The sequence below is a fragment of the Xenopus tropicalis genome, chromosome 6 (assembly GCF_000004195.4).
Source record: "Xenopus tropicalis strain Nigerian chromosome 6, UCB_Xtro_10.0, whole genome shotgun sequence".
NCBI classification, from domain to species: domain Eukaryota; kingdom Metazoa; phylum Chordata; class Amphibia; order Anura; family Pipidae; genus Xenopus; species Xenopus tropicalis.
Window position 1 is genome coordinate 104,883,003 of NC_030682.2, and position 22,285 is coordinate 104,905,287.

The 22,285-nt window shown below is 40.0% G+C and overlaps 1 protein-coding gene across 1 annotated transcript; it reads left to right on the plus strand.

Annotated features, from left to right (window-relative positions):
- The first annotated feature begins 681 nt into the window (after positions 1-681).
- LOC116411735 lies at positions 682-5,236 on the plus strand. The gene is made up of 7 exons (XM_031904568.1): positions 682-1,021; positions 1,231-1,605; positions 1,774-1,993; positions 2,277-2,357; positions 2,809-2,919; positions 3,572-3,682; positions 3,936-5,236. The coding sequence occupies exons 1-7, from the start codon at positions 946-948 to the stop codon at positions 3,988-3,990; spliced, it is 1,029 nt and encodes a 342-aa protein (XP_031760428.1). The 5' UTR covers positions 682-945; the 3' UTR covers positions 3,991-5,236.
- Positions 5,237-22,285: the final 17,049 nt, after the last annotated feature.

Sequence of the window (22,285 nt, forward strand, 5' to 3'; positions counted from 1 at the left end):
TAATATATAGTTATTGTGCAGACTGTAGGAGCAGTGCCAGCATTGTGTCACTGTAGGCTGCCTGTGTGTGCCATACACACAGGCATCATAGGGCAAGCAGAGTATGGCACACACAGGCAGGGTAGGGAAGGCAGAGTATGTCACACACAGGCCAAGTATGGCACAAACCAGCCAAAAATGGCAAACACAGTGAAAGTATGGCACACGCAGGCAGGGTAGGGAAGGCAGAGTATGGCACACACAGGCAGGGTAGGGCAGGCAGAGTATGGCACACACAGGCCAAGTATGGCACAAACCAGCCAAGAATGGCACACACAGTGAAAGTATGGCACACAGGCAGGGTAGGGAAGGCAGAGTATGGCACACACAAGCAGGGTAGGGAAGGCAGAGTATGGCACACACAGACAGGGTAGGGCAGGCAGAGTATGGCACACACAGGCAAGGTAGTGAAGGCAGAGTATGGCACACACAGGCAGGGTAGGGAAGGCAGAGTATGGCAGGTTTTTGCTGTACTACAACCATTAATATGGGTATGGTCATGTGATAACATGGGTGTGGTTTCAAGTGGGTGCAGTTTCAAAAAGGGGAGTGGTCAAAACTGGCTTCCATTATCGGCCCTCCACCATGTACGTCGGAAAAATTCCGGCCCTCGGTACAACAGAAGTTGGACAGCACTGATCTAAACCATAAATTTACTTACACTGAGGATAATTAACAAAAATATAAATGCACACACCTCTAGTAAAAAGTGCAATCTGATATCAGTAATGCAATCATAATGTACAAACAAATAATAGGCATATGTCATAGGAATTTGGAAATGATATTAGACAGAAAGCTTGCTATCAACATGATATATTAATAACCATTATTTTTACTTTCATTCTTTCTCCTGCTGCTATAGTCATATTCAATCTTTTATGGAGAAGCTACTATAGAACAGTGATGTATTTCATCCATCTTCCTTTTTGGATGCTTATCTTTGGACTAGCCACACTTATTGGCTTCCATCCCGCATCAGGTAAGTAGAAAAATGTGGGCACAAAGGACAACAGCACTAAATCTGTAAATCAGTCAACTTATGTCCAACCTGACACAGGATTTTTCCCTATATATGTCATAGTAAAAATAGCCATTTTAAAAGTAAATAACCTCTTAATCATAAAACAGGAAAATGGTTGGAAGGGACTGTTGCTTTTAAGATATTAAACTTTTTCTTCTGTTCTTCAGCTGCGGGAATCACAGGTCTTACGCTCTTCACCGATAAACTTCAATTGAACTTGCATTCCTGGAACCTTGTTCCTTGCCGCTTCTATTCAGACAAACCAATCCTACCTAACCAGCTGCATTTGGAATGGGGTAAAACCACAGATGAAGGCGGAACATACATCCCTCTGATTCAACTCTTTGGAGAAAACATAAAAAGGTCAAGAAGGAGGCATCAGGTTTATATAAACCTTGTTTCCCATGGTAACTGCTCTTTGGTCATCAATCCGACCAAGAGCATGGACAGTGGCATTTATGAAGTTCGTCTGGCTCTTAATGGGGTGCTGTATGAGCCCGTCCCAAAAATTAGAGTTCAGACCATAAGTTCAGAAAAAACAGGTAAGCTTTGCCCAACACATTAGAACACATTGAAATCAAGTACTGATAATAAGTTGTGTATCATTATCTTCTAAGGAGTAGATTACATATTGTGCATGTAGCAATCTGAAAATGTTGCTTGTTTGTCAATTTTATTATTATTATTAATTATCCATATCTGTTTGGCAGTGAGGTTGCAGAAACGAGATGAAACAGGTGAAACTGAAGAAAAAACAGATGAAAATGAATCAGATGAGTCGGAGGAACAAAGAGTAGAGGATGAACGATTCTCTGAAGAAATCGAAAAAAATAAAGGCCATGCTGCTTATGTGTTTCTCAAATATGAGAAATATTATATTATTTCAATAGTTATAATGTCACTCATTACATTATTAGGACCCGTTGGATGGTAAGTCACATAATCTTACTAGCTCTTTCTCACACAGAAACATATTCAGCCAGCTTAATGCTAGTCAAATTATTATTTTCTCTGGTGACATATTAGCTAGAAAAAAAGACATTTCTCTCTGTGATCCCATAGAATAATGGTTGCTGTGTGATTTGTTTCACCTTTTAAAGTTTGGGGGACAGGGATTCCTTTGATTTACAGTTGTAGTCACCAGTGGCAAAAACATTATAATGAAAGAGCAGCACATTAGCTTGTATGGAAACTTCTTTTGTTTTTTTTTCAGGTACCTGTATTACATGGAGTTAAAGTGGATTCGAAATCGTGAACTAATGAAGGAATCTAGAAAATTACCTGATGAAGAAAGGTTAGGAAATTTCTTTTAATGCTTGCAACAATACGGGCAACAGTACAGCACAATCCAGTAGTAATAAATGGTAGTGTTCTAGACATGTTTACAGTGTTTTCAGCAGAGAGAAAGGATGGCATCTCCTGTAGGGAGTGTGTGCGGCAAAATCTGTATTTTCTTTTATTAGCAATCTAAGATGCATGCAATATAGTACGTGTTGTTGGTTAAATTATTAGAAACTCATGTGTAAATTGCATTGTAAATAGCTGACTTTTTCAGGGGGTTGCATACTAATTGTTTATTGTTCTTAAAACATACCTATATACTTAGATATTGCAATTAAATATCTACACTCTACAGAAGAGGGGCTAAGGTTGCTTTAGGTGTGTTGGTACAGTTTGCAGCACATTATAATGAATTTTAAATAATATCAGAAAAGCAATTCAGTATTCTTAACTTTTATGTGCAGAGGCCAAGTAGAGAATATCCAGAAAGACACAGAAAATGAACCAAAGAAACAGTTGGACCAGAATACAGTAACACCTAGCAAAAAGCCTCATGCGATTACAAAACCTAAACAGTGAGTGTTACTTAAGTTTATTACGGTACTTTCAGTCTAAACTTTGCTAACCCTTATGTATAAACACTTTGTCAGAATAATGGCTCATAGCAAACAGATAACCGTTTAAATTCCAAGCAAAAAGCTGGAGAACAAAAAAATCCAAAACATTCAAAATGAATACTACATGCAATGTTTTTGAGAATATTACATCAAATGCAGAATATTATAAGTTCCTATATGCAACACACACATATATATCACACAGCCCCACAGTCAGTCTATATGGAATGTAGAGCCCAATACTCAGTTACTCATGTTACTCAGATAACACTGTTATAGTATTATAGTATCAGATGTTACTCAGATACTCATACCATACATACTATTTGTATCACACACCTACTTACTTACAGTGCCCAGATAATGTGACAATGTAGTATCCCATGGTATCAGTTTGCATCACAGATTCACCACATAGCCCTTATATGTAATAAAATGTCCAAAGAGACTCCACGTTAGGTACTAACATACATACTATAATAAAATATCTACACTCTGCAGAAGAGGTGGTTAAGATTTTTGAGGTGTGTAGGTACAGTTTGCAGTACATTATAATGAATTTTAAATAGCATCAGAAAAGCACTTCAGTATCCTTACCTTTTATGTGCAGAGGCCAGGTACAGAAGATCCAGAAAGACACAGAAAATGTAGCAAAGAAACACTTGGACCAGAATTTGGTGCCACCTGCCAAAGAGTCTTCAGCAATTACAAAACCTAAGAAGTGAGTGTTACTAAAGTTTGTTACTGTACCACCATTATAAGCTTTGCTAACCCTTATGTATAAAGACTTATTCTGTATACTGCCTCATAGCAAATAGATATTCCAAGCCAAGAGCTGAAGAACAAAACTAAATAAAATTTTTAACTGTTACATTTTTTTAATTAGTTAATTTGAAAGTGATCTACCACTTAATTTAGTTGCATATAAAAATGCATTTTGAACAATACCTGAATGCTTTCTTATGTTTTTGCAGGCCAAAGAAGAAGCAAAAATCTAAAAAAAAGGAATTAATGGCAGGAAAAACCTAAGTAAATTCTACTAGGAAAAACAATATCAGATGTTAATTTAAAGTCATCCTGCAAGTAGACAACATAAGATAATAATATAAATACAAAGTAAGTTTTACACCTAATCTTGTTGTCCTTTAGCATTTGCATTTCAGAACACTGGCTAAGATTAAAACCAGGGAAGCTAAAATGCTCTTTTGACCAAAACTACCCTCAAATGAGTTAAAAGAATACATATACACAGAAAAGTTTTTTCCCTGATTAGCTTGACTCCAAGTTATGTCCAAGTCAAATGCCTATTATAGTTAATTGATATTATGAAGTAGCTCTGGACTTTATGTTTTACAGATGTACCACCCCCTTGCTTTGACACCAGTAGCCCCCATACATAGGTCTACCTCAGCCAACCACATCAATCCAAGTCACAAAATTCAGAGCTATGCAGGAGGGTTTGGTTCCTACCAACATCCACTCCCAGGCTTCCCCTCCATTAAACACAATTTGTGGGTTCTGGCAAATGCCAGTAGGGCTGCTGTAAAATGCCATAGACCATCGCTGTCCAACTAGTGGCCTGCGGAACCATGTCTTGTGGCCTGCAAAGCTCCAGGGGAACAAATTTGCCAAACATCTGACTTATTATTCACATTATGCACTTCTCTAACGAAAGTATTGAGCAGAGCGAGTGAGATAAGACTGGAATGTAGGCGATTTAAAATGGTCCCGTCTCACAGCACTGCTTAGTAAAGATGTTCAGATAAAACAATCAGCATGTTTTCTTCTCTTGTCAGGACAGTGCTTGATTGATTCAAGGAAGCTTGCTATGGTTATCTTAGTTAGCCAATAAAGGTATCACCTTTATACAACTTTTATTTTTTATTTCAAAAGGGTTAGCCTGTGTCATTCCTCAGCCGACTTGCTGTTGCACCCTTTGACCCTCCTCTTCCCTGTTACCCTGTAACATTTTGACTGGCTAGCACAGTACATCACCTTTTCCTGAGGAATGACTAAATGGGTGAGAGACTGCAGTCACAAAAAAGGTGAAAGGATAATAAAGAAAAATGAAGATTAAAAAGAAGAGTAGAATGAAGAAGAAAAGATATGAATTAGGGAGAGAAGGATTGGGTTGAAGAAAGCACAGAAGAGGAAAGTAGGGAGATAAAAGGGACTCTGGCTTCCGAACCAAACAGAAACCCCTACTATACGTATTACTGTAACCTGTTCCTTCAAAAAATATGAATAAATACTGTGCTGAAATCCAGCTGCAAAACAATTCTTTTCTTTCTGCATCATTTGAAATCCTATTATTATTATTATTATTAACATGTATTTATAAAACATATTCTGCAGCGCTGTACTATAAGGGGGTTTGATACATTGGACATACAGAGTTACATACAAACCAATCACTAAATGATACAAGAGGTGCTCCTCAGCACAGACAGCATGCAGGAACTACAAAACCCACAATCCATTCCTTTGAGACATCACATGTGCAGGGAATTGTGGGATTTGGAGGATGCAGGCTGAGAACAGTTGACTACTGTACATTTTTCTGAATCTTAAAGTAGTCAGCTAGATCAGCAGAACAACGGGCTAGCCGTAGGTAGCTGTTCTAAATCATATTATTACATTAAAGGAGATCTACACCCCCCAGGTACAAAAGCCCCTTTAACTGGCCTGCATTGATTCCCCCCCCCACCTCCCCCTTCTCACATAGCCTATAACTTTTAAAAAAGGTCCTATAGAACAGGGGTCCCCAACCGCCGGTCTGCGGGCCAGTGCCTGGCCGCGGGCTGCTTGGCACTGGGCAACGCAGCTCCCGTGTTGCGCAAAACGCGTGCACATAAAGGCACAAATTAACGAGCCGCACACATAAAGGCGCAAATGAACGCGCGCATAAAGGTGCGAACTAACGAGGCGCGTGCATAAAAGGCACAAATAAACGCATTGCGTGCAAGACCACGCCTGAAATTCGTGCCGCCTGCACCCCCCATCCCCCGGTCAGTGGAAAAATGTTCCTGCTTGATACCGGTCCTTGGTGCTAAAAAGGTTGGGGACCCCTGCTATAGAAAAACCCAACCTAAAAAAGCAGCACAGCAGCGTACCTGGGTGCCATTTTCCATTCAATAGAAAATGCTTCAGGCATCATAAGTGCCCCTCCAGCTATAAGGCCCAGTAGAATTCAAATTACTGCCACCTCTTTCCCTATTAGGCCAGTGGCAGATGGGGAGATTAGTCACCCCGCGGCAAACCTTTGTTGCTGTGGGCGATGCCATCCCATTGGCAAGAATGTAAATCGCCGGTGGGATGGCATAGGCATCACTACAATTTCTAAATTTGCATATGAATAGTTATATAGTAAATAGATTGAGAGAGATAAATAAAAAACTCACACAATGTCCACAAGGAAGTAATACCTCACATGAAATAGAGGAAAGGAGCTGGAGATTTCAACGCCTAAATCAGAAACCAGATCAGACTAAATGTAGGGACTAAGGTATGCTATTATGAGGGCTGTATAGAGTAATTTTAAAGATAGAAAAAAAAGGTTTACTTCTTCTTTAAGGTGATTATTTGAGGGGGATATTGTATATGATCGTAAAATGGCATTTAATTTTCTCTCTAAAGGGAGATATAGACAAAATTTGGAAAATCTTTGGAAGCAAAGTTGAATAAAGCTGAGACAGAATCTATGGAAATAAAACGAAAACATTTTTTGAGTGATAAAACGGATTATGAAAACAAGCAAGTGTTCAATTGGCAGTATAAAGGTTATGGGAAATAGAGAAAATAGGAAGGATATGGGTAGGTTAGGGGGACTAGATAAGAGAAATTGTTTCCACAATAAACTTGGAGCAGTTCATAGTATGGTAAAAGAGAAGGTCTCTGGTAAGGCCTCACCTTGAGTATGCAGTGCAGTTTTGGGCTCCAGTCCTTAAGAAGGATATTAATGAGCTGGAGAGAGTGCAGAGACGTGCAACTAAACTGGTAAAGGGGATGGAAGATTTAAATAATGAGGTTAGACTGTCGAGGTTGGGGTTGTTTTCTCTTGAAAAAAAAAGGCGCTGGGGACATGATTGTTCTGTAATAGTACATTAGAGGGGATTATAGGCAGATAGGGGGTGTTCTTTTTTTCCCATAAAAACGATCAACGCACCAGAGGCCACCCCTTTAGATTAGAGGATGGGGAATGCCCTTCCTAGTGATTTGGTAATGGCAGATTCTGTTAATGCCTGTAAAAGGGGCCTGGATGAGTTCTTGAACAAGCATAGTATCCAAGGCATTTGTGATACTAATATATACAGTTAGTATTAATGTTTGTATATATAGTTTGTGAATGTGAGTGTATAGATAGGTCAGTATAGGTTTGTGTGTGCTGGGTTTACTTGGAAGGGTTGAACTTGATGGACTCTTTTTCAACCCTATGTAACTATGTGTTCTAATATGGATAGAAAGAATGTTAGTTTTTAAGAAAAAAAAGAAAAGAGAGAATAAAAATGTAGGTCCCTATATAGTAACCAGCTACATTGGTATATTTTGCTAGAAGATAAAGTATTTTGTAAAGTATTGGATCCAAAGCACCTATGGTTAAGAATTGTTTAGCTTTCCCTTTAAAGCACCTACGGTTAAGAATTTTTTAGACTTTCCCTATAAAGATAAATGGAATTTTATTGATAGTTCAAAGAGTTCCATGTGATACAGTTTACGTGTAATTTACAATATATAGGTAAGACTTTTCGCCCATTGAGGATAAGGATAGGAGAATATCTCAGAAATATTAGGAGAGGTATAGTAGAGGGTAAATGAGACTCAGTATATATTATGAACATTTTGTCCATAATAAAAATGTAAAGTTTATGGCTATTGATTGGACACCAAAACAAGAAAGAGGTGGAGACAGAGATCGATTATTACGTTGTAAGGAGCAAGAATAGATTTTTAATCTACATACATTAAACCCTAATGGTTTAAATAATAGATCTGAATTAGCCCCATTTTTATAAAATGAGAACTAGGAAAAAATGTTATAATGGTTTTTTTTGCCCTTTATAAATAATATTGTATAGGATTGTGTGGAGATTGAATTAAGTGTTTATGAGGTTTGGTCCCTTTAAGTGCGAGGGTACTTAAGGAGGGAGTGGGAGCTATGAGCCATGACTCTTCTTTGGCAATACTGCTAAAAAAAGTCCTTAAGGATAAAACACGTTGCAGAGGTTATCAATTATTTGGTAGTGGGGCGCATAAGTGAGGAGAGACAAGAAATTGCCAACCCTTTTGTCCCCTGGGAATGGAGATAGTGGCATTTGGGAGTGTGGTGCATTCCGCTGTGGAGCACGTGTGGACCTCAGGAATAACGCCATACAGTATTTGTATGCAGTCCGGAATCAGCACGGAGAGCATTGGGAAAGCATGCAGTAAACGATCTGTGACTTTATAAGTGGTTTCTGTGACACGACAGAGGAGAAACAACAGAACCGGTTGCGGTGAGACTGTTCTACCTGTGTGGGGATTATAGCGTTATACAGGAAGGTATAGGGGGTTGCACCTATTGTTACCCAAAATAGTGTCCAGAACCAAAGCTGACTGTAATAAACTCATTGATCACATCTTGTTCTTGAGGGGGATAATCCTATGAATATATACCCTCTGAAATGTTTATAGGAATACTGACAATGGAAAACATGTTTTTTTCAAAACGCATCGGTTAATAGAGCTTCTCCAGCAGAATCCCGCAATGAAATCCATTTTTTAAAAGTGCAAACAGATTTTTTTATATTTAATTCTGAAATTTCACATGGGGCTTGCCATATTTTTCATTTCCCAAGGTGCCACAGCAATGTTACTTGTTCTGTGATAAACTTTAGCCACACTTTACTGCTGTGCTGCAAGTTGGAGTGATATCACCCCCCTCCCTTTCTCCTCCAGCAGCCAATCAGCAGAACAATGGGAAGGTAGCAAGATAGCAGCTCCCAGAGTAGGATAAAAAATAAGTTATAGGAAAGCAGTTCTAATGTGTAGCGCTGGCTCCTTCTGAAAGCTCAGACTCAGGCACAATGCACTGAGATGGCTGCCTACACACAAAAAGTTCTATCTTTATTAATATCTATTCATATTTTCTATTTGTGTTTTTTTCCAAATAGTGTTACAGTATATTATAACACTAATAACACTGCCACTATCATTGGTAAAAACTTTTCAATCAAACTTGACTTTAATTCTACAAACAAAACCTCAGATAAGGATAATGGACCCTATTACATTCATTGCAATGAACTGTCCAATTTGTACCTATTTCTATATTACATCTGCTTTAAAAAAACCACCACAACAACATAAACCCCTATATAAATCTTAGTAAGACACCCAATTTGTCCTGTTCCCATCACTGTGAGAAGTGAATCAACAGGCAGTTTACTCGCCCTTCAATCACCACACTCAATCACCATTAATCAAGTTTTGAACTTGTTTAATGATGATGATCAAAAGAAGGTAGAACTGTAGGTACAAACAGTACAATGGTATCAGAATATATTCTGGGAATGCAAAATACAGATGAAATACAATAGAAGCATATATAAACATCTTATTTGCATTATACAGTCCTAGAGGGGCCTAACAGTTGGCTGCTAAGGGCTCTGGCACACAGCGAGATTAGTCGCCCGCAACAAATCTCCTGTGTCTCGGGCGACTAATCTCCCGGAAATGCCATCCCACCGGCGAAAATGTAAATCGCCAGTGGGATGGCATACGTGGCGGCGCGATTTCGCCGGTGGGATGGCAATCCTGGGAGATTAGCCCCCCGCGAACAGGGAGTTTTGTCGCGGGCGACTAATCTCCCCGTGTGCCAGAGCCCTAAGGGAGAAATAGTGAATCACAACTACAACCAGAATGCACATAACAGCAAAATACACAGCTTATAATAAGCAGGCATTAAACAAAATGCAAACATACCAACGATGCTTGGATAGGCATGCTTAGAGATGAGTGTGGGTGCTGATTTCACCAGCCCTAGCAAAGTGACTGTTACAACAGAAATGGTTGCTTCCTCCCAGCACCAGGAAGTGATGTAATCAGAGGTGGCAGAGTGAATATCAAATAAATAACAGGTGCAAGGACACAGTACTAGAAGTGGCCAGAGGACAGGGGGAGGGGGAAGTGCAAGGATACATAAAGCCCAATACATATAAGAAATTGTTTCATATGAAGAGATTTGCAACACTTAAGAATTGCTGTATCTAAAATGTGAACAGAACTCCTGCTGTGGCAGCACACTCCCCATCTGGTATCTTTAGGAGATACCACAATTTAACCTAAACCTTGAAGGTCAAAGCAAGATGAGTTCTGTAACTGGTCTTACAAACAAACAAACCTGAACTTCCTTTTTTTTGTGAGTTTTACCTCTACCTTAAGGACCCTACCGTCCTCGTCAGGGAAAGTATTAGTCACTCGACCCATGGACCATTCAATCTGCCTGGATTGGTGATTTTTCAGAAGTACAATGGTACTTGGCTGGATATTAGGCCTATCTGACTGCCACTTCTTTCGTACCTGCAGAGTAGACAGATATTGTTTACACCATCTGTCCCAAAAAACCTTGGCCAGACTCTAAACTTGCCTCCATTGGCATTTGTAGAGGTCTTTGCTGTTGAACTCTTCAGAAGGGAAGGCCATCATGATTTCACTACTGTTAGATGCTATCTTATGTAGATGAAGGTTGGAGCATGCAAGCATCTCTCTTGTCCTTTTTAGGAGGTCAATGGCCTGTGTTGTAGTGGGTATGGACTTTAGTCCGTCGTCAACGTAAAAGTCTTTTTCAACAAATCCTCTAGTGTCTGCATCAGACTCTTTTTCTTTACATGCAGCGCATTGGAGGCCAAATATAGCTATTGCTGGTGAAGGGCTCTTGCCAAAAATATGAACTTTCAACCACCAAAGATATCCTGTGCCTGGTATTGTACCAGAAGAATCTTAAAAAGTTTCTGTCTTCATATCTGACTATGAAACAATGAAACATTTGAGCAACGTCGGCCACAAAAGCAATATCGTCTTTCCAAAAGCGGAGCAGCACTCCAAGGAGATTGTTGTTGAGGTCTGGGCCCTTTAGGAAGACATCGTTAAGAGATGTCCCGCAGCACTGAGTGCTTGAATCGAAGACCACCCTAATCTGCAAAGGTTTTTTTGGGTAATATACTCCGAAGCGGGGCAGATACCAGCCCTCTTCCTCTGTACTCAGGGGTGGCGTTACTTCTGCATGACCATTCTGGATCACTTTCTCCATGAATGCAAAGAAATGTTCTTTCATATCAGGCTTCAGCCTAAAGGACCTTTGTAAAGACCTAAAACGATGTAAAACCTGGGTCATGTTATTTGGCAGGTGCTCTCTTTGTGGTTTAAAAGGCAGTGGGGCAACCCAGCTGTTGTCATTGTCCCTGTAGAAGCCTCCCCTCATTATTTCCATGAAGGTGAGCTCGCTGAAGGACGGCGCCATCTTGTCATCCTCTTTAGTTCTTTCAAAGGTACTGTTCCATGCAAGAGGAGTTCCTGACAGATGAGGCCTGTAGGGTCGAGGGTGTATTCACATTAAAGCTTTCCTTCACAGTAAAGTAGTTTGGGCATGGTGCAAAAAGGGATTTCCGGCCATCATCTAAAGTGTTGGTGCAGTGGTTACGCACCAGGTCTGGCTTGTGGACACCACCTAGACATACATTGCCTACTATTACCCATCCCAAGTCTAGTCTTTGGGCGTAAGGAGAGTCATGCGGCCCATTGATCTGGTCTCTTACTTTGTGAATCCTAATGATGTCCCTGCCTAGCAATATGAGGATAGGAGCATTAGGATCAAGCTTGGGTATCTGATTTGCTAATGGTCTCAGATGCTTATGGTGTAGTGCAACCTCAGGTGTTGGGATCTCTGTCCGGTCATCTGGGATTTCGTTACACTCTATGAGTGTGCGTAGTGGGACAGTCACTTGTCCGTCTAGGGATTCGAAGTGAAAGCCATGCGCCCTCCTCCCAGTTGTGTTAATCACCCCTGCACAGGTTCTGAGAGAATAAGGAAATTGATGGCCCTCTGACCCAAAAAGCTCAAAAAACTCTGATCTGGCTAACGATCTGTTACTTAGATTGTCTAAGATTGTGTACAGTTTGATCGCTCTTTCCCTATGCCTGTAGGAAAGACATTGACTAAGCAGATTTTTGAGCATGACTGACCCTTATGGTTTCCTCCACAAACCTCAGTACACATAGCCGTTACTGTTGCTGCTGTACTACTTTACTGTCCCTCCCGGCCATGCTCTACCTCAGCTGGAGCTTTCACAGACCATGGGGCAGGACCAGGATGCAGGGCAGATACATGTCTATCACTATTGCATTCTGCACAGCTAATAATCTTACCACAGTCCTTTGCCACATGTGAAGTAGATGCACAACAACGAAAACAAATGTTATTTTGCCTTAGGAAAGTCTTTCTTTCCTCCAAGGGTTTTGTCCTTTATAATTAGAACCCTGAGTCATCCACCTCTCTTGCAGGAAAAATGGTAGCTTTTGCACAATGCTGTTTATACCTCCACAGTGACTCTAATATGATCTCAGGAGCCTCGTAGCACTCATCAAGTCTCTGCCACGCCATCTGCAGACCCTTCCTAGAGTCATTCACGTACACAGCATGTATGCATTTTACTTGTTTACCCGAATTGGAGCCTAGCCATCTAACCAGAAGATCTATTTCTTCTTTATATGAAAGATTTAGATCTGTTACAGCGTTTCTGAATGAAGCTCGCCAGGCCCTATAGTCCTTTAGTGATGATGTCTCGCCTAGCCATGAATCTTACCAGATCTGACATATCTTGGTTGTGAGCAGGTAAATCTGAGTAGCGGCTAGTTGGTGGTATCATTCTGGTGTCTGGTGGGCGGGTCCATTCCATTCTTTTTGTGGAAACAGGGGATAACTGTGGTAGTCTGTAGAATCTACTTGGTAGTATGGAGTGTCATGTTGCATGTTGCTAGTCACAGGATTTCCCATACTGGCAGGCAACTGTGACAGTTTATAGTATCAGGGGTTGTATCTGCAGTAAAAGGAGAGTGTTGGTAAGCAGTGTTCTGCTGCTGGGGACTTCTCTGAAGTGGCAGGCCTGCAAAACTGTGTGGATGCATGTCTCTTGCCTCTGGGACTGGATCAGGTCGGCTGAGCGTCTTGGAATATTCATGTACATAGTCTTGAGTTTGCTGTATAACTGTTTCAGGCTTTACGTCAAACTGGATGTCAGGTTCATCACTGATGTCATAGTCAGTGATGAACCTGACATCCAGTTAGTCAACACTTTTGCTTTTGAAGCTGCTGCTGCTACTGATTTTTTCAAACTCAGCACTTCTAGTAAAGCTTCTAGACATGCCTTTTCTTTCTTTATCTCTGCTTCTTGTTTAGCAAAGGCTATTTGTGCTCTAATGGCCTCTGCTTCAGCTCTAACCAGTGCTGCTGTCTCTAAAGCATGCGATTGATAGGAGTGTCTGGATGAGCATGACACCCTAGATCTGGTCTTGAATGAACCTTCAGACATCTTTGTGTTGCTAGATGAGTAACTAAGTGTGTTAGTACCTTCTGTCACGCTGTGGTGAATGCTGTGGCTGCACCGCGTTGCTCAATGGTGGTGTGGTGCCCAGACCAAGCACAGCCTGTGTCCAGCATTGTTCTACTATCCAGACCAAACACAGCCTATGTCCAGCGTTGTTCTACTGTCCTGTTCCCATCACTGTGAGAAGTGAATCAACAGGCAGTTTACTCGCCCTTCAATCACCACACTGTATAAGTTTTGAACTTGTTTAATGATGATGATCAAAAGAAGGTAGATCTGTAGGTACAAACAGTACAATGGTATCAGAATACATTCTGGGTATGTAAAATACAGATGAAATACAATAGAAGCATATATCAACATCTTATATGCATTATACAGTCCTAGAGGGGCCTAACAGTTGGCTGCTAAGGGAGAAATAGTGAATCACAACTACAACCAGAATGCACATAACAGCAAAATACACAGCTTATAATGAGCAGGCATTAAACAAAATGCAAACATACCAACGATGCTTGGATAGGCCTGCTTATAGATGAGTGTGGGTGCTGATTTCACCAGCCCTAGCAAAGTGACTGTTACAACAGAAATGGCTGCTTCCTCCCAGCACCAGGAAGTGATGTAATCAGAGGTGGCAGAGTGAATACCAAATAAATAACAGCTGCAAGGACACAGTACTAGAAGTGGCCAGAGGAGAGGGGGAGGGGGAAATGCAAGGATACATAAAGCCCAATACATATAAGAAATTGTTACATATGAAGAGATTTGCAACACTTAAGAATTGCTGTATCTAAAATGTGGACAGAACTCCTGCTGTGGCAGCAAACAATTCCTTTTCATGCACTCTTAAAGGATATAACTATATTTATTGACTATAGTAAAACTACATAATAAAGATGAGATAGAAATCCATATAAAAATAAACATTTATATGCCATAAAACATATCCCAAACACAAACATCCATAAACATAAAAAATACAATAGCAATTGTTGACCTTCTCTTAAAAAGATGCAGATACAGGCACAACAGTGTTTCTATAGTCACAAGTAAAGAAATGTCAAGGGGGGGCCTTAACTTTGCTCCAGGATGATCCTTGAGTAAAGGATAGGGCCTTGTGCAAAGCAAAGGCCCAATGCACACATGTCGCCCCCCTGACACCAAAATATGAATGGAAGGGGTCTACTGAACAGTTTGATGCCCAATATACATATATTTTCCAAACTATGTGGTCTGCTCTGATTCTGTACTGTGTATACCATTATTTAAACTTTTTAAGATCCCTGTTTGTTTAAATTTATTGTGAAGCGCTGCGTAATTTGCTGGCGCTATGTAAATAAATGATGATGATACAGAGGCACCCAAATGAAAATAGTGCATATGAATTTTCATGTTGGACCCTCTGGCTGCTGCAATATAAGTACCCAGTATGTGTATTATGTGCTATAAGACCCCCTAACAGTACGGAGATCCTAGAAAACAATTCATTTTTCAAAAGTACACACTCTGATGAAATAGTTAAATATATCTTTCTACTGCAAACTACAAAGCTATGCTAAATGTGATGGGTTTTATGAAATTTCTGAAAATCTACACAAAGCTTGCATTTTATCCCATTATATTTTTGTAACATCAACATAAAACATTCTAAATATAAACTATGTGGCATGCAGACACACCCAAATCGATATACAGTATAGACACAAATTCTATGTGCCAAAACAAGCAACAAAGATTAATGTAGAAGGCAATAAAAGCATTAAATTCCAAAAAAAACACTCAAATCACTGCTTTTTTTTTCCGTCTAGTGTAATCGGCAGTCAGAAACACAGTTTGCATATTTTGGTTTGGCCAAATTAGTTTTATGGAGAAAATCAATGCAGAACTAACAATGCAATAAAATGGCTAAAAATGCAATACAATTAGTAAAAATACACCAAAATTATAATATAAGCACCAAAATAACATACAAAAGGTATTGCCAGGAGTAAAGCAGATTGTACATGGTCAGATTTAAGTAGCCATTTCAGCCTCTTCAGAGAGACTCAGCAGTTTATCTGTGTATGGGCCCTCCCTGACAGATTACTTGCCAAAAATGCACCAGATGTCAGGCATGTTTAAAAATCCTGTTGGGATGAGGACCAAAGTGGTTAACGTTGTACGTGATGTCACTTTCGCTACGTTGGTGCTTGTGACGCCACATGCACGCCGCAGGGGCGTATTTAGGTCTGGTGCCTAGGGCGGCACCGGACCTACACACACCCCTGCATTTATATTCATGAGAAACTATTCAGGCAGTTAAAATGCTCCCTTCATTAATTTGCCGACATGTCAGATCTTTCATTTATATTAAAAGGAATAAGTGTGAAACTAGGAAAATAGAAGAGTAACACTATTTTCTAATACTTACTAATTATTATTAATTGCCTTCTAGCAATTCCCACCTGGATAAATCAACACCATCTCAAACTGAACCTAACAAAAACTAAACTAATCACTTTTCCATCAGCATCATGTCTTTCCCTCCTTCTTCTCTAATAACACCATTGTCAATATATGTCCCTTTTCCAACTCAGTATTGCTAAAATCCATCCCTTTCTTTCACAAGCAACAGCTAAGATGCTTATATATGCCCTCATCCCACCAAGAATACTGCAACTTGCTCCTAAGTGGCCTCCCTAAAGGTGGCGGATCGACGAGACGACCAATATCACAGGAGCGTTGGACATTAGTCGCTTTGTCTATTGGCGGGACAAAAGATTTTGTGACTAATGGTCGAAGGAAAGATCCTTAACTCACACCCCTCCCCACTACAATTTGTCTTAAATTCTGCTGCTCCTCCTTGCAACTTAAAAAAAAATAAACATTTTTTCTGAAATCCTTATCAATGCTATCTGATAAGCAAGAAATAACTGATAAACTCCTTCTAATGAATCTCAAAGGCTCTGCTACATTTCTTCTCTTGTGCCTCTCTTTTGTTCCTCTTCTGTTTCTTTAAATACCACCACCTGGGTGCACCACCCACTTACACTGCTATTTCCTTCCTTAATTTTCTCACTGTTGCGACTACTTACATTTGAAATGCCATTCCTGAATTTTTCTGGAGATAATCTTCCCTTGGTTTATTTTAAACTATTTCTAAACTTAAAGGCTCCCTTGAAGCACTCGCATATAATCTGACTCGGGCAGTTTTGATGCAGTGACAATGACTGTAAACTGAAGCAGTTATTATCCTTCTATTTTTGTCTGTAAGTTACCCACCCACTTAAACTGTGAGCTCTAAAGGGTAGGGATCTCTTTCTTTTTGGCTCTTTAAAACTTAGCACTAATGGTATTTTGGATTTATTTACTTTATTTTATTACTGTATCAGTGCCTGCATGTTCTATTAATGTATTGGTTTGATGTATAGTACTGCATGCAAGTAGGGCTATATAAATACAAATATACATATGTAATACTATGCAGCATAACAAAGCACAATACTGAAAAGTACATTGTAATACTGTGTACAATACATGAAAACAACAGCATGTACAAGTATATTTAGGGGATTTAAAATGAATTGCTAGAAACATAGTCAGAGTGGACCTCTGGGTACTTTTGTAATTTACATTTTCTGTTTTTGTGGCTTCTGAGATATTTTTGGAGACCCAGAGGTATGAGTCTATGTATATGCATTTTCTTTGCACTTTCTATATTCAACAAAAAGCCAGCCAAAAGCTTAAAAATGTATGTAAATTGTAAGTGCTTTAGAAAAGCATATCCTAGCTAGGATATATCATAATAAATTATGCTCTCTCTCTCAAAAAAAAAGACATCTAATACAATAGTGCCAACAGATGTGTTGGTCATCTCCTGGGCATCTTGCAATTTGGCTGGCAGTGAATTCCGTGTAGTGTTGGAGGTCCTGTCTTCCTTTGGGGCCTAGGGTGCCAGTCCTACTGGTTCAGCACTTGTGACCTAGACATATACACACAAGTTCATACATGTGAGTACAAATTATTCCCAGTATACCTGTAAATGCTAATTTGAAGAAAAGACATTTTGGGCCTGATTCACTAAAGGGCGATAAAACGTGCGCTATTTTTATTGTGCGCTAAAATTTTTACCGCGGCTTAATTTTGGCGATTTTTCGCACGATTCACTATAAGCATACTTGCGCTTTTTTACGCGCGATATTGCATGCGTTATTTAACTCGCGAAAGACTATTTCAATGCGGTATTTGCCGGTACATGCGCTAAATTACGCGAATAATTGCCGCATATGAATGGTAGCATAGAAATAGTGTATAAAAATTGTCGCCGCATATAAATGGTGTATATAAATATTAGCCACATATAAATGGTATCATATAAATGGTATCATATAAATAGTAGATGCTTATAAATAGTAGCCACTAGTGATGAGCGAATGTGTTCTGGTTTCTTTAGTGAAAAATTAGCAAATCTTTCGAAAGATCCACGAAACGGCAAAAATGTTGTGCGGGCAAAAAAATTGTTTTTTGCCCGTGACTATTATTTTTTGACACTTGTATCAATTTTTGGATGTGCGGTGAATTTTTGCGTGGCAAAATTTTTCATGCGTTTTGCCATTGGCAGATTGTTTTGAGAAACGCATGAAAAAATCCGCCGCGAAAAAAATTCAACGCACGTCCAAAAATTTGCTGCGAATCCATGCCTGGCGAAACATTTCATCACTTGTAGCCAAATAGAAATAGTCGCGCAAATGAACGCACGCCATGTTAGCCATACACGCCAATACTTGCAGAAAATTACTGTATTAAAAATGAACATTTCGCTGCAAACTGGCGGCTGCGTCACTCTAGGGGAAACACAGACTTGAATAAATAACATTGTAAGTCCATATTTAATTGCAAAAAATCATTTACTGTACTTTTGTATAATTTTTCGCCTGCCTGTAGTAGGTGTTTGTCTATGGGTTTCAAATGTAAACAACAGTCAGCCTGCCTTCCTCCCAAGTTGATAGACCCCTCCCTTGAAAGAGACCTTTTCTGTCTCGGTCATGCTGTAGACTAAACTGGGCATGCTCACTAGGTGGCTTCGCATAGGCCCAGCAATACCAGCTATGATTGGCCCTAATGTAGGAAAAAAAAATTTTTTTTATTGGATAAAGTAGAAGTTTAATTGGGAAAAAATTATTACTTTATCCCTAAGGCTTACAGTACCAGCCATAAGATATAGCAACACTATGGCACTGAAGATCCATGTCTTCCACAGTACCTTGTAGTTTTCCATCTTTCTAATACTAGTGACCTGCACTTATTTAGTGCCCCTCTGTTGATATATGTGGTTACTGGTTTTAGAACTGAAAGAATATAATTTATCTGAAAAAGAGGATATGCTTGCCAGATTCAGGACCACAATCACCGACCCCTGGATGGTGGTCCCTTCGATTAAGTGTAATGGGGACCCAATAGAAAAAAAATGCACCTTGCCCTAATAATCATGCCCCTGATCACCCTGGCCACTCCACAAATATAATCATAAGCCCACTCCTGTTGTGGCTGGCATATCGTTCTTTTCAATTTTGCCCCCCCCCCTTAGCCACAAGGCCCCTGACTGCAATACTACCCAAATGGTCTGATTCATCTAATTTCTCATCCATAAACATTAAATATATTGGCAGCTACTGAGGTTCATTGTTGTAACCTTTAGGGCGAAGACACACAGAGCTACTTAGTAGCACCTACTTGTCACAACTACCCCCTAAATCTTGACAGGCATAGCATAATACTATGTAAAATGTCTGACTACAAAACAGAAAGTTATATTGTAGTGCACCGATTGCATAGGATTTGGCTCAATACCATATCTTCCACAAAAGATTTGGCCCAGTCCTGAACCATATTTATTCCTAATTTGTGCAATTAAAGTTAGTAAAATCCATTAAAAATCATATTTAAAAAGTTTCACTTTAAATAATTGAAAAAAATTGTTATTATTGTTGGTACTTAAGTCACATGGATTTTGATTTGGCTTGGCCAGGCACTCAGCCCTGTCGAGTATCCCACCCCCAAACACTGCATGATGTCCTGTGCTAGTCTATAACCCTCAAACAGACCATTTGACTTCAGAAATCATATTTGTCATAGTTGTCAGTAAGCCAGCATATGCCATCAGCAATGTGGCACTTGTTTTTGTCACCCCCAGCACGTATACCAACTAAGCACTATATATACCTAGCTCATTACCAGCTCCCAACTGTCCCGATTTTTGTGGGACAGTCCCTCTTTCAACAGCTCAACCTGCAGTCCCAGATTCTTACTGAAAAGTCCCTCATTTTCTTTAATCTCCTGCAATGAACCCTAAAAAAAGATACAAATTTAATTAAAAAGTAGCTTTTGGCAGAAAGCCCAGAAAGTTAAACAAGCTTCACCTGCATTTAGATACAAAAGTTTCTAAAACTTAATTAAAAATAAGGTTTTGGCAGAGAGCCCAGAAATGTTAACGAACTTCACCTGCACTTAGAAACATTGTTTCTCACATTTAATTAAATAAGTGGGCTTTTGGAAGTGAGCCCAAAAAGTTAACAAGCTACACCTGCACATAGATACAATTGTAACTAATAAGCTTAACAGGTCTTTTGGGGGAACTGAGACTTGCAGATTAAAAGACAATTTCAGCTTTTTTAACAAAACTGTAATAACACATAATATAAGACCCCAAACCCCCAGAAATGTATTCAAACTTTAAATAACCTACCAAATTTAGTAAAATGGGAGTGGTATTTAGTGGGTGTGGTCGCATAAATGGGCATGGTCAAAAAATTTGCCGCCAAAATACACATTTTTGTCTCCATTTTTAAAATGTTGGGAGGTATGTACCAGTGTCAGCTTCATCATTTATTTGTGGAAAGGCCTAGAGCAGCAGCTACCCACTGGCCCGGCCCTAGACTGGCAATCGTGGGGCTGCTGTAAGATTCCATAGACAATCACTATTTAGTGGGGTGATGGAGGGCTGTTTGGGACTCTGTATACTTAAAATGCCAGGGCCTATTTTGAATCTCAGTCTGGGCCTACACTGGCCACATCTGATTTAAGGACTATGGTTGCCACTTGTCTGGTATTATACCAGCCTCCCCGGTAAAAATTATGCTTGATTCCAATGTTATTGATAGGGAAAAAAAATGAACATATAGGAAGACTATTTTTTCTACTAGTGACTGCCCATTCAGTCCCCAGTTCAGCAGTTTTCAAAACAATCGGATCTGATGGAAGTGTGTGGGGTGGTGGGGGCGAGATTTGGCAATATAAGTGGAAGGGTAGGTGCTATACTAAGAATCTTTGAAACATACATTAATTTTTACATTAGCTTTATCAGGTTATTTGTAAATATAATTGCTATTGAAAGCAGTATCTATTTGGAAATTTATATTCTCTGCACTCTGACTCTTAAAGCAATATAAACAAAGCCAGCTAATTACCAGACCAAGAAAAACTACTTCTGCTATATTATTATTAACATTTATTTATAAAGTGCCAACATATTCCGCAGCGCTGTACAATAAGTGGGTTTCATACATTGGACATACAGAGTAACATATAAAGCAATCAATAACCGATACAAGCGGTGAAGAGGGCCCTGCCCAAAAGAGCTTACAATCTACAAGGAGAAAGGGTTGAGACACAAGGTGTGGGAATGGGCATGACCAGAGTTGTGAGAGGTGTGGCACAGGGTATTGCTAAACTAGAATAGGGTAAGCTTCTCTAAATAAATGCATTTTTAGAGATCTCTTGAAGGCAGAGAGATTGGGAGAAAGTCTGATATTGTGGGAGCGAATTCCAGAGAAGGGGGGCAGCCCTTGCAAAGTCTTGAATGCGAGCGTGTGAGGAGGGAATGAGAGAGGAGTTGAGGAGCAGGTCAGTAGAGGAGCGCAACAAGCGGGTTGGATGGTACCTAGAGATGAGTTCAGAGATGTAGGGTGGGGCAGAGTTATGAACTGCTTTAAATGTGAGAGTCATTAGTTTGAATTTTATCCTGAATGGTAGGGGAAGCAAGTGCAGAGATTGGCAGAGCGGCATGGCAGAGGAGGAGCGGTTGGAGAGGTGTATGAGCCTGGCAGCAGTATTCATTATGGACTGGAGTGGGGACAGTCTTTGGAGGGGAAGGCCAATTAACAGGGAGTTACAGTAGTCCAGGCGAGATATTATAAGAGAGTGAATAAGAATTTTGGCAGCATCTTGGGTGATAAATTATCGTATTTTAGAGATATTTCTTAGGTGACATGATTTGATAAGTGATTGGATATGAGGAGTGAAGGACAGGGCAGAATCAGGGATAACCCCAAGGCACCGGGCCTGGGAAGATGGGGTGATAGTAGATACCTCGGGAACAATGTGGGCGTTGGATGGGGGAAAGAGAACCAGTTCAGTCTTAGAGAGGTTTAATTTAAGGTAGTGTTGGGACATCCAAGTGGAGATAGCGGACATGCAGGAAGAAACGCGAGTTAGAAGTTCTGGGTTGAGATCAGGAGAGGAAAGATAGATCTGAGTATCGTCAGCATAGAGGTGGTACTGAAAGCCAAAAGAATTGATTAATTTGCCAAGTGAGGAGGTATAGAGAGAAAATAGTAAGGGGCCCAGCACAGAGCCTTGAGGAACTCCGACAGAAAGAGGCAAGGGAGAAGATGATTCACCATTGTAAGAGACACTGAAGGATCGATCTGAGAGATAAGATGAAAAGGCCAAGAGAGCGGAGAGTCTGGAGGAGAAGAGGGTGATCC